At 39.5% G+C, this 12089-nt stretch overlaps 1 protein-coding gene across 1 annotated transcript in view; it reads right to left on the bottom strand.

Moving 5' to 3' along the window:
- triob (trio Rho guanine nucleotide exchange factor b) overlaps positions 1–12089 on the bottom strand; it is an 84531-nt gene that overhangs the window by 27245 nt on the left and 45197 nt on the right. The window contains exons 15-32 of the mRNA XM_054621240.1: positions 11440–11635; positions 10548–10714; positions 8140–8259; positions 7083–7181; positions 6903–6995; positions 6515–6664; positions 6278–6392; positions 5962–6077; positions 4428–4550; positions 3873–4067; positions 3233–3348; positions 2471–2537; positions 1640–1749; positions 1443–1512; positions 1054–1143; positions 827–919; positions 620–731; positions 148–338 (exon numbers count right to left, since the gene is read on the bottom strand). Coding sequence (XP_054477215.1) covers positions 148–338; positions 620–731; positions 827–919; positions 1054–1143; positions 1443–1512; positions 1640–1749; positions 2471–2537; positions 3233–3348; positions 3873–4067; positions 4428–4550; positions 5962–6077; positions 6278–6392; positions 6515–6664; positions 6903–6995; positions 7083–7181; positions 8140–8259; positions 10548–10714; positions 11440–11635 — 2223 coding nt within the window. The remainder of the gene's footprint in view (positions 1–147; positions 339–619; positions 732–826; positions 920–1053; positions 1144–1442; positions 1513–1639; positions 1750–2470; positions 2538–3232; positions 3349–3872; positions 4068–4427; positions 4551–5961; positions 6078–6277; positions 6393–6514; positions 6665–6902; positions 6996–7082; positions 7182–8139; positions 8260–10547; positions 10715–11439; positions 11636–12089) is intronic.

The following is a 12089-nucleotide window of genomic DNA, read 5'->3' as shown; positions in this document are numbered from 1 at the left end:
GTGACGTTTTGTGGTTTTAACATTATGTGTGATGCAAAGCTTCCTAGCAACATCCATAAATAGTACATTTTATATGATTTCTCCACTATCCTAAGTGGTAGGAAAAAACAGAAACAATATAGTCTGATCAAACAGTAAATTACTTACAAAGAGCTTGCTCTTGTACAGGTACTTGCTGCGCCCATTGGAGTCTTTGACCTCTTTGCTAAAGACCAGGGACATCTCGAAGAGGAACAGGTGTCGCTCGCGACCCTTCCGGATCAGAGTCTTGGGATCCCATACCTGGAAAGACTCCTGAAGTATCAACTCTCCCTGGGAGTCTATGTTCCCATCAAACCCTGAGGTAGTGAAGAGAGATGAGGAAACGCGCCATTTAGCGGTGTTTGCAGGTGTGTACATACAGTATGTGCAAACATGTGAGTCAGTCTAAGGCGGCAAATGGATAGCCGTTGAATGAAGTAACTGCTGATGCAAAGCCGAGTAGTTTGTGCTGAATGTGAGCGACATGATCGCATTCAAAAAAGCGAGCTGAAGGTTTATTTAATAGGACACATCAAACCACATGTACAGGGACTATCAATATCCAAGAACATATGAGTGAGAGGGTGTGTATACCTACCATCCAGCATAGAGAGGTGCATTGCATCATTGGCTCTCTTGGGGACACTCAGCATGACTTCAAGACCATCCTTTATCTCACCTTTACCCTCCTCACAGCATGTCAACAACTCCTACAAACAGAGACATACACACAGTGACATTTAACTCAAGTAAAGAACACATTCATGATATTGATGATGGATTAAGTTCCTTTTTTTTGCCATACCTTGAGAAGGAGCTGGTATTTAGTGATTCTCTGGACTGGTTTGATCAGGTAAGAGGAGATGGAGTTGGCCAGGCGATGTCTTTGCTGGATTTCCTGCGAATCAAAAAGGGAAAACAGACACATGTCATTCTTGAGCTACAGTCTTTGTTATTCTAAAAGGAAGAGCACTCATCCTAACTCTAATATCACAACTTATTTTACTCCAAGCAACAATGATAGTTACTTACATCAAAGTAGGGTCCAGCATGTTCCAGGATGAGCTGAGTGGAGTCAGGCTTGTTCTTACAGTAGTTCACATACATCTGGAACTTATCAGCCTGGGCAGGAGAAATAACATCAGTGCTTTGCTCACGACTTATCAAGAGTCTTGGATGCAACAACCACTTTGTAAAAAAAAGTGTAGTACTCCATAGTTCTCGTGTACTGCATATGTTTTGTTATTTAAACTTAATATGGACCTAGTCACATAGGAAACAAACGTTGATGAAAACAGAACAAATTAAAAATATGATGGTACATTAGTGCAATTTTTGAGTGGTAAAGGTATAATATGAGGTGAGGAACACAAAGAAAAACTGAAACAATACAAGTCACAACTTCTCACAAAATCTCTTACCCAAGTCACAAAACAATGGCCGACATCCTCTGGAAGCTGCTCATACTTCTCCAACTCTTTCAGGAAGATACTGTACAGAGACAGAGAGATTCACTACTTCGGAAACAGATTTTAACTTGGGATGTGTAATCTTCAACCAAATTAACAGATGTGGATTGTTAGGAGTACAGAATAAAGCAGATCACAGCTTTACTGACTTGTGATGAAACTCGTAGAGGTCCGGCATGTTCCCAAAGATAATGTGTTCCTTGTTGACGATACCAGGAGGAATCTCCTCTACACCGCTGGTCATCTCCCACAGGTATGTCTGCACACACACACACACACACACACACACACACACACACACACACACACACACACACACACACACACACACACACCACACACACACACACACACACACACACACAAAAGATCAGAATTAATCAAATTCCTAGAAATCTCACTGTAACAACTCATTTGATTTAGGAGTATCTGATCGTCATTTTATATATTTCAATTAAATATTTTCTTATTTTGTGAGTTACCAACTGAAACATCTAAAGCAAAGCTAGGCAAACCTATTTATATAAGGGAACTTTAATTCAAGCTGGAAGCACAATGTGCTGCACAACGCGTGACCAACCATGGAAGTAGCAGCCATAAACACCGTATTGATAGTGTGAAGATAAAACATAAGACATAAGGAAACCCAGTTTAAAACGGACACATAAATAATACATGTGAATTAAAAACATTAAGAAGTAGGCATAAATATTCAGATTATTGAGATCAGTTACCAACCAGTGAGAATTAATAAGCCATGTTTATTAAAACCAAAATAATAAAAATAATAAAATCAAATAATAGTTACAGTTGACAAGTATAAAGTATAAATAATTGGAATAGTAAAACGAACCAATTTTAAAGGATGTGTTAATGCATTATAAGCAACTAACCTAACAGCTACAACATTTAAAAAAATCACAGCTGAGGCAATAAAAATGACTCAATTTGACAACAGTCAATTTATTACTTATACTTACATCCATACACTCCCGTAGGTCTCTGACGTAGGTTTTCTCTGTTTGAATCAGCTCTGCCATTATAAATCTGAAAAGACATGTACATTGGGAGAGGAGGCACTGATGAAATAAATTCAGACGCTGAACTTAAGTTAACCAAATATAACTAAAAACAACCTGTGGTGAAGATTTGTATGTACAAAAAAAACTAAAAATAATTTCAGTCTGTTTTACTGTTTCTACATTCTTGGTAACTGCTTTGGATCTGCAGCATTGTTGCTGTATGTGGATGCATTATAACTCCCTTATGGCTCATGTATAGCTTGTGAACATATGTACTGTAATTAACAGGCTGTTTGTAGTCTCTGTCCTTTATGGATTTTCCTCATAATCAATTTAAAATTCCCAAATATATTCTATACAGCATCAGGAACACGAAAACATTTTGTGACAAATGTTTATGAGGCTCATTACTGCTCTACCTCCTCTCACACGCACCATCAATTCCATCTCCATTTGTTTACACACTTGATTGAATGCAAAGATTTCAGTGTTTGCAATGATGTGTTCATGTCCTCTGGGTAATTTGACATTTAATTCCATCAGACACTTTAATTCCATCAGACGCAAAAAAAAAAAATATGTTTTCATATGTTTGCAAGGAATTACTGAATTATTCATCCAGGCATTCTTTCCAGGCCTGCGTAGGAAACCTGTGATGCTGAACATCAGGTGGCGATCAGGAGAGAGTGTGCCAGGGAAATGTCTTGCACTTGCACTTACTCTTTCCGTCTTGCTGACTTCCTCTTCTCTTCATTGAGCTCATGGGCAGCATCCCTCAACTTGACCTCTGACCCTGGGGCACTGGCTGGAATGATGTCCAGCTGGAGCTCTTTGCTCTGAAAAGGAGACAGTGGCTTTTATGTTCCACATAACAAGCATTGTGTTCATTCAACGAGTCAACACACTGATGTGTGACATATTGGCTTTCTCTTAGCACCAGTTCATTAAAATGAACTGCTGGGAGATGGAGTTTCAAAAGTGACATGAGTGTTAGAAGGTTAAATTTGACAGTCTTCAATATCTATCTACATTTGAACACCTGGTGCAAGCGCCTACTCTTGAAACTACAATACAAATTAAAGCCAGGGATATTTTGTATGATTAAATTAATCACCTAAAACATGATTTTGATTTAATCTCATACTACAAAAGGCTACAGGCCAAGGTTATATCCTATTACTATAACCTGTGCCAGACAGGGACTCCATCGACGGATTTATGGCTCTATGGTCTTTCATGATAGAGCATCAAATCAAGGTTTTAGGATAAAGCATACAAATAGTGTTTGCCAAAACACATTAAGAAGAATAGAGTTGATATCTGTATTCTTCGTCAATTTTTATCAATGATGTGTACTCACAGCCTTGTTGGAGTCAGAAGAAATGCCAAGGGCTGTTTCCAGGCAGGTTCGGTATTTGTCCATGCGGAGAGAGAAGTCCCTGTAGCGCTTGTCCACTGAGGACACCCATTTCTTTATCTCCAGGGCATGGGCGTGGCCCTTGTCACAAAACCCATCCGCCAGCTGGATCAACAGCTTTACCCGCTCTTTGGTTTGCTGTCAATAGAGAGACATTTAGGGAGGGGATAGAGAGAAAAGAGAGGTGGCCGCAGAGAGCCAGTGCCGGTGGAGGAAAGGTAGATAAGAGAGAGAGAGAGAGAGAGAGAGTTAGGAATCAGTGTGTTGCTTGATGGACACAATAGCTTGTTCTCTAACACAATAACAGTGACACAGCTACGAGGGATCAGGACAATACATTGCCCTGGGAATGGGCCTCATAGAAGAGCGCAGGACTGTGAAAACAAACACAACGAGCAGAGCAAAGGGCACACAAATACACACGTAGAATTTATATCTTTCACACTTTCTTTAACACAGTAATACATTCACCAAATAAACACAAACACACACACATACCTTTGCTGTAATCTGGAAGTCTTCGTGCTCTTTTAGCAGCTCCTGTGTGTGGTGGATGCTGGAGCCGGTTGATGTGTGTGTGGACAGGTAAAACTCCCCAGTGTCATGGATCCACTCCAGGGCCTGAGGGACACAACCAATCAGAGTGAGTACATTTACACAGCAGGGATTTTAGTTACACAATTTAACACAGTATCTATTAACTATCCAAAGCTGAAGACCTGGTACAAATAAATTTAACGTCAAGTGGTAGTTTGTATGCTTAAACTCACCATCATTCCCTTCATCCTCTCTTACTTAGTGGGTTCAATTTGAACTAATCAGGGTCTGATATGTATAGTGTTTTCCACTGTACAGTTTACCTTTATGATGTCCCCTGATCACATTCATGGTAATTCAGGATTAGAAAATGTGAATTTTAGACTAAACAATATTATATAGGATTTAGATCTTTCACAATATGTTACCACCTATAAAAATGCCTTAATCATACATTTCTGGAATTCAGTTTTCAAAGGTCCTACATCATTTATTTTCTTTATCATGTACTCTATAACTGGGCCTGCAGGCACTGACCAGCAGTAGCAGAGCTGGTCGAGTCAAACTGTGAGACCAGAATGCATTTGGGCCCTGGGGATAAAACCTGGATCGCCCTAGAATAGCCATGTCCTAGAAACATCTATGATGTCATCTGATTTTATTGGCTAAGTGCATTGCTGTGTGCCTGCGCTGTGCTATCCAAACACCACAAGATGGAGCAAAGCGTCTATATTTAAACAGCCTTAGGCTTAGTACAGAAGGGCAGAGATACCACAGATTCTGCCTTGCTTGAGCTTCTTGAAAATAAAGAGTTTCCAGCAGTCAAAATTATGTTTTATTAAAACACTCCAAATGTCAGCTCAGTCTGTGGAGTGAGAAGAGATGTTGGCTACAACTGAAAACAATAAAATCCAAACTCTCCCCATCTCATAGGTCCTTTTATGTTCAGCTGATCTAAGACTTGTTTTCCTGAGAAATAGTGAGTGTTCTTGTATCGTGACCTATAATCATAGCTTGGATCTCTATTCTTCAAATCTTCACAATAAAAATACCAGTGGTTGAAATGTTCAGTACTGCCTGAGGGGTAAAAATTAGTGTTTGGCAAGGCTCTGTAATAAACATAGTGTTTGTATTTTCTGGGACACATAATGATAGCTGTCTTTGGGTCTGTCAGTGTTGTAAATGTCTGCGAGCTTACATCATTTAAAGTAAATCTGAAATGTATCATTTCTAAGAAAACAGACTAATTTAAAACAAAAGAATCAAGATGAAAGTTGCAGCTGTATGCTAACTGAACCCAGTCAATTGCTGACTAAGTTCCAAAACAAACAGATGTCAATCATCTAACAGGGAGAAGGCTTATTCCTACTTACTCTGTTCTGTAATAAATTGAATGACACAATCTACCGATCTGCTCAGCCTAATTTCCAATTTGTTCCTTTTGCAAATGCAGACAAATATGCAATACAGTACACATGCAATCAGGAGGACAAACCTGTTTGGCGCTGCGTTCAAACACTACATATTGCTGGCACTGGTCCAGCCTCCGCTTCCTCATTGTCCAGAAGTGGAGCACTCTGTTCTCTCTCTGCAGTAACTCATTCAAGATATCTGATGATACAAAACAAGCACAAAATTGAATTCATCCAGGGTTTATTACAGTGCATCAGCATTATACAGTTAAAAAATGTAACACCTGAATTTGTTATTTTGTGAATACATGAAGAAACTCTGAATAAAAAAGTTAAATAAGCTAATAACTTTGTAATGATTGGGATGGAGAAAAGATGATTATTGACCCATCTACTTACTCTTAACCTGAGTCTCTGGAGCTTTGACATGGGACAACATGCCAGGAATGTTGACACTGTTTCTGTGCAGGTACTTCAAGAAGACATCAGCATTACGCCTGGCTAACGTACAGGCCTGTAAGTGTGCAGAATGAAAACAGATGTCACTTAGGGTCAATAATAATAACCACCTGACTAATAAAATACTGGAACGTGCCTTTTCTTAATTACAATGTAAAATAAATTCTTCTTTATCACCTTGAGGAAGGCCTCTTTCTGTTCCAGATGTTTGCTGATCATGGGGGTGACGTGGTCTGACTCACTGTTTGGGCCCAATTTATCAGCACCACCACACCAGTCCTCTTCTCTCTTGTACTCCTGCTCCAGGCTTTCTAACACACTGCAGACCTGAGGCATAGATGATAAAGTACTTAAAATCAGTGTACAAAACAACATCAACATTCTGCTGCTCCAGACTTGACACTGCAACAAGTGAAACTGCACATCCTTGAGAGCATTTTTTTAACTTATCATAAACTTTCCAGGTCTATTGATGTTCACAAAGGAGGGTGTATTTCCCATAATCCTTTTTTTCTCGATTTGGTTCAAACTCTCTCCTGCTTAAAATGATCAGATACACAAATACCTGTTCAGAGGTCTTGTAGAAGGCCACAGAAGCATTAACCAGCTTTAGTCGGTCCTCCATCTTCAGCATCAGCTGCTGCCAATGGTCTGCCACCTTTAAATCAAAGAAAACAAATCCATTTAGCACTTGCATTGGTCATGTTTTATTTTAGGGATGTATACAATTGTAAGTGAGCAGTACCTTTTCAGCACAGTCTCTGATCATATCCATGTCGTAGTGGTTTGCCTGGAGTAAGGCCTCAGCCTTCTGCTGTACCTGCAGCGCACTCTGATGGGTTTTCTTCATGGGGGATAAGGGTGAGATAAAAAACAAAACAAAAAAACAATGAAATTCAAAAGTTATATGGATTTCTATATCACAATGATCCCTTTGAAAATACAGCCACGTCTCCCTGTTGGACCCTGCAGGGCAGTTTGTAGGAGAGTAGAGGACTGGGGAGCAACAGGGGATAGCGTCTGATTATAGCTGTGTCATAAAGATAGTCCTGGAGCAGGCATTCTGGAGAGGAAATGAGATAGGGAGGTGGAAAAAGGACAGTATCTGGTGTTTTTGTGTCATGCAGGTAACCTGAGAATAAGGATTTTGCTCCTTGATGGTTTCAGAGCACTAGAGGAAACGAAAACAGAAAGAGATAAGGGAAGAATGGTAATGTCTGCAGCTCCCGCCGAGTACTGTCAAGGAGGACATTCCCAAATCAGTTGTTCTTTTCTTACCACGTGGGACCCACTGCGGTTTCAGGGACTACAGTTATGGCATGTGTGTTAATATTCAAGTCGCACATAAGCAATAATCAAAAACACAGCATTCTTCTGAGCATGCATCTTTGTGTGTGTATGGGAGCTCTGTAGAAGTAGGTCAGGTACAGGCCTGCATTAAAGGAGCCAGGCTCCACCGAGTTCAAAGGAAATACTCCCTGCATAATCAGTAGTAAAGAGGGAAAGGAAATGAAGACGAAAGGTAAGCAGAAAGAGGTCTAGATATTAGTCATTTACAATTTTATTTCATGCGTGAAAAAAAAGAAAAAGGGAGGCGGTGGAGACACAAATGAACCTGAGATGTGTTTCTGAAAAAGGCAAAAGGTTAAAGGACGAAGGCCAATGGTGGAGAGGAGATGAAGTAAAAGATGGGGTAAAAGGGAGGCGAAGAAAGGAGCAGGCAGAGATCAATCTAGATTCTTAAAATAAAATAAAAGAGAGCAAGAAGAGGAACATTTTTAATACATTTAATTTTATTTTACCTCTATTGCATGTTGGAATTGTTCGTGTTCCTTCTGCAACTGTTCGGCTTCTTGTAACGAACTGGCTGTGATGAGACCAGCGTTCAGCATTGACTCACCATTACGGATCCAACCCAGAACCTAAGAAACACACAGATACACAAATAGTTTTGAAATTACTCGCATTTCATTATTTTATCATTTGTTCACTTTCACAGGCTTGAATTATTTGTTGACATCGTCAATCAAGCTCAAAAATTGTCCAATTACTTGGAAAAATTTCAATCTTCTCTGTCCTTTTTTTCATTTTCCCCTTTTCCCATCAGCTCTACAATATTCTCCTCCCATGTTTCAATTTTTATCTCTCTTCTCATACATATATATTTTTCATTGCTTCCCAAAACTAGGAACCTTCTCATTCTCTTGCATCTACACTCCTCCAGTTCCAGTTTCAATCCTGACTATTTTCAAATTTACCTTGCACACATTTCCCTATCTACAGTACATATAACACCTACTACTTATTCATTTTTCTTCTATCTTTTTTGCTTACACACACCTTTCCTTGCTCTCTCCTAGATTGCTTATAGTTTTGTTGGCCGGGTTCGAGCCAAAGGGCATTTAAACACAGTCTGTCACAGACACCCCTCTCTCTCTGACTCAGCACCTGCTGCGTGGGTGATGGGCAGAACTGCAGCTGAAGCTTGGCTATAAAAGTGATGATGGAACACAACTCTGACTTTCCTTTTTTCCAGAAACTTTAAACAGAGCCCATGTTTCCATTGCACATGCAATGCCCTGAGGCAGGACAGGTACGTTAGCTCCTGAATATCAGAGGAGTGGAATATACACTCTATAATTACTAGGATTTCAGAAGTGATGAGTCCATATATGATTCATTAGAATGGTATGGCATACCTTTAGATTTACAACATATATGCCAATATTTCGTCATACCACTACAACTGATGCCTCTTAACTTTACTTGAGTGCTTTCATTTTTGCTCTATCCATAATTTCTATTCTTAAACTCGCCAGGATTGAAAGGCTACAATATGTATAAATAAAACAGCAGCAGGAATGCATAGGCTACAATAACCGGATTACGGTTGTGTCCAACTTTAGTCTGACAGGGTTGCAGAAATTTCACAGCATTTGGTGCAGGGGGTATATAAGCCAGGCTTTGTAAGGGAATGTAAGCAGTAGCAGTTGATACATGTTTTACACTGGAATCTGACAAATCTGTAACAAAAACTTAGATGTACATTAGTTTATGATGTGTGCTCTAAGTAGTTTATATGTATTTACCATCTTAAGAACCAGAGGCCACCAGTAAAGACAATTCTGATTTATAAATATTATTATTAGCTGCACAGACATGCATAGGTTTCTGTAACAGTCCGTTGTTGCATATATAGTACCGCCTCTCTGTGGGTAGATCAGTAAAAATAATACTGTCATCTTCCAACATTACTCCATAATTTTACTGTCGGATCTATTCATTCAACACAATGGCAGTAAATCTTCTGAAATGTTTTGCTGCAGCTCTTTCTGAGTGTCATTTTTGTTATTTTAGTCTCAATTTCATGTCTGCCACCACTTTTGTTCAATCTTTTATTTATTCTAGTCCGAGTGGAAACATAAAGCCTATTGTTATTCAGCTGCACCACTATGATACAGATAACAGTTGTGAAAATTAGCTGTTAGTTTGTGTTTGTTTTGCTTTGAAACATCAGAAGGCTGCATTTCAAACTCACAATTTTCTTGCTTTGATTGCGTTCAGCTCCTGATTGAATTTTGGGAAAAGATCTACCCCAAAAAAAGAAACTTGTTGACCATTTATCATCTTTTGCCCTGAAATTTCCATTAATTTCCCTCTTCTTTTTTTAAAACTTGGCTGGGCATCCAACCGAACATGATCTCTCACACTATTCCCCAAAGTGAAATGATACACACACACGGATAGAAATACAGCGAGAGAGAAGGAGAAAGAAAGAGGGGGGGAGAGAGAGAGATTGTTGACACAGGATGAGTCATCTACCCATGGTCATGTACCGACAGAACAAAGTGTAGCCTTTTAGCACTTCAACACACTCTGCTGTAACATCATGGTACGCTGTAGCAATAAATTGTCGGACTGGGTTTGAACATGTCAGTTTGACCTCAGCATTACAGATAGCCCTAGGTGTGTTTGTTTCTTAAATAAAGCACATGTGAGCATTCGTATACAAGCACATGTATGAGCTCTATTTCCACTTCCAATATCTCAACGTCATATACAAAATTTGTTTTTCAAAAAGCCTCTTATGTAGCTTGTTTTCTTGGCTACAAAATCCTACCTCCAGCAACCTTTCCGATCACTGCTTTCAGATTGTGTCATTGTTTATCCTTGTTAAACTCTCTTGTCATTTTCTTCTTCAAGTACATACCTGTTTGACTTCAGCCTGCAGATGCCTTAATTGGACACACTGCTCCAGATGTCTCCTGTGCTGCTCTGCTGCCAGGTCCAACTCCTGCTGCTTCTCGTGGAGAAACTCCAGCAGGTCCTGGACCCGTGTGGCCATGTCCACATCTCTGTCGCATAGCAGCTCCACACCTGCACACAGAAGATATTTTATTATATTACCAATAACAATCTACCTTTTATGATGCCTTTTTATTTGTGTTCACATTTTTTCTTGCTAGTTACCCAGTCAATAATCACTTACTGTACAGTTACTGACGAGAGTAAATGGGTATTTAATAGAGGTATTTAGCAGTTTTGCACACATCTCTGCAACATGCTGAATCCACATACTCTGCGGAATTACAGTAAGAAGTATAAAATATGTATTGTGTATTATGTTCATTTATGTACTCTGTTACCTGCATCGTTAGAATAGCAACAGCAGCATTTTAAAATAGATGGTATAAGCTTACATTTTAATAACATAAAGCCCCAGAGACTGTTAAATGCTGATCTTGTGAAAGCTGACTAAACAACACCGTTTCAGCACAAATCTTTTATGACAAATTTAGCATCCTCATCTGTACTCCCATTTTAGTCCTGCATTGTGTGTCAGTAGTGATGCAAGCTGCAAGGCTGGCCCTAGTAAATAATAATCGTCCTGAGGAAAGCTACAGAGAACGCTTTCCTACCACTAAAACAGCCCTGTAGTTAGCGGTAGCAGTGTAGCTGGCTGACTGCAGAGGCTGATTTTTGACATTATGTAAATGAGATTTGTACTCTCTTACTTTCTTACCTTAGACCTTTTGGCCATCTGTCTGTGCTTACTTAATACGTACTTTAATGCTGTTTACTGTTTCTCTTCTCTCACTCACCAGACGCCTGGACCTCTGTGACATACTGCAGCAACTCTTGTCCCTGGTGGATGACGTCAAAGGTGAGGTTGTTCATAGTGAGCGCCTTGTCTGCATGATGCTGTAGCCTTTGCTCAGCCAACGTCAGGTCCTCTGTGTCAAAGTCACTCATCTGCTGGGACAGTTCCTCGTTCCATGACTCCAGGTCTGAGATGATCTGAGAGCGGAAAGGGGATGTGGAAAGAGAGTGAGATAGGAAGAAGGGTTAACTCAGATAAAATAGGAGAAAAAAATGACTAATTCACGAGACATTCAACATAATTACAGAAACACATTTATAGTTAAAAATAATTTAGCAGGCCTTTTTGTCTTCATTTGAAGGTCAAAAGGAAAAATGAAGTTAGAAAGACTATACGAAATAATGTGTGACAAAGGTCACTGACTGCCCTTGAACCGAGGAGGTTTCATGGCGCAAATATTCGCTAAGACAACACGATGTATTACAAAAATGATTCACCAGCGCAAACATTCGAAGGACTGTAAAGCACAGCAAAAGCAATTTCATTATACACATAATTTTAAGATTAAGATCATTTTTGAATACCCAGTCAGACAGTTTAATCACCTTGCGCTGACTGCCATAATAAAAGATAACATATTACACTGATGAT

This window comes from Anoplopoma fimbria, chromosome 20, assembly GCF_027596085.1.
Source record: "Anoplopoma fimbria isolate UVic2021 breed Golden Eagle Sablefish chromosome 20, Afim_UVic_2022, whole genome shotgun sequence".
NCBI classification, from domain to species: Eukaryota; Metazoa; Chordata; class Actinopteri; order Perciformes; family Anoplopomatidae; genus Anoplopoma; species Anoplopoma fimbria.
Note: the sequence above shows the minus strand (reverse complement) of the source record. Positions and strands in the feature narration are given on the sequence as shown.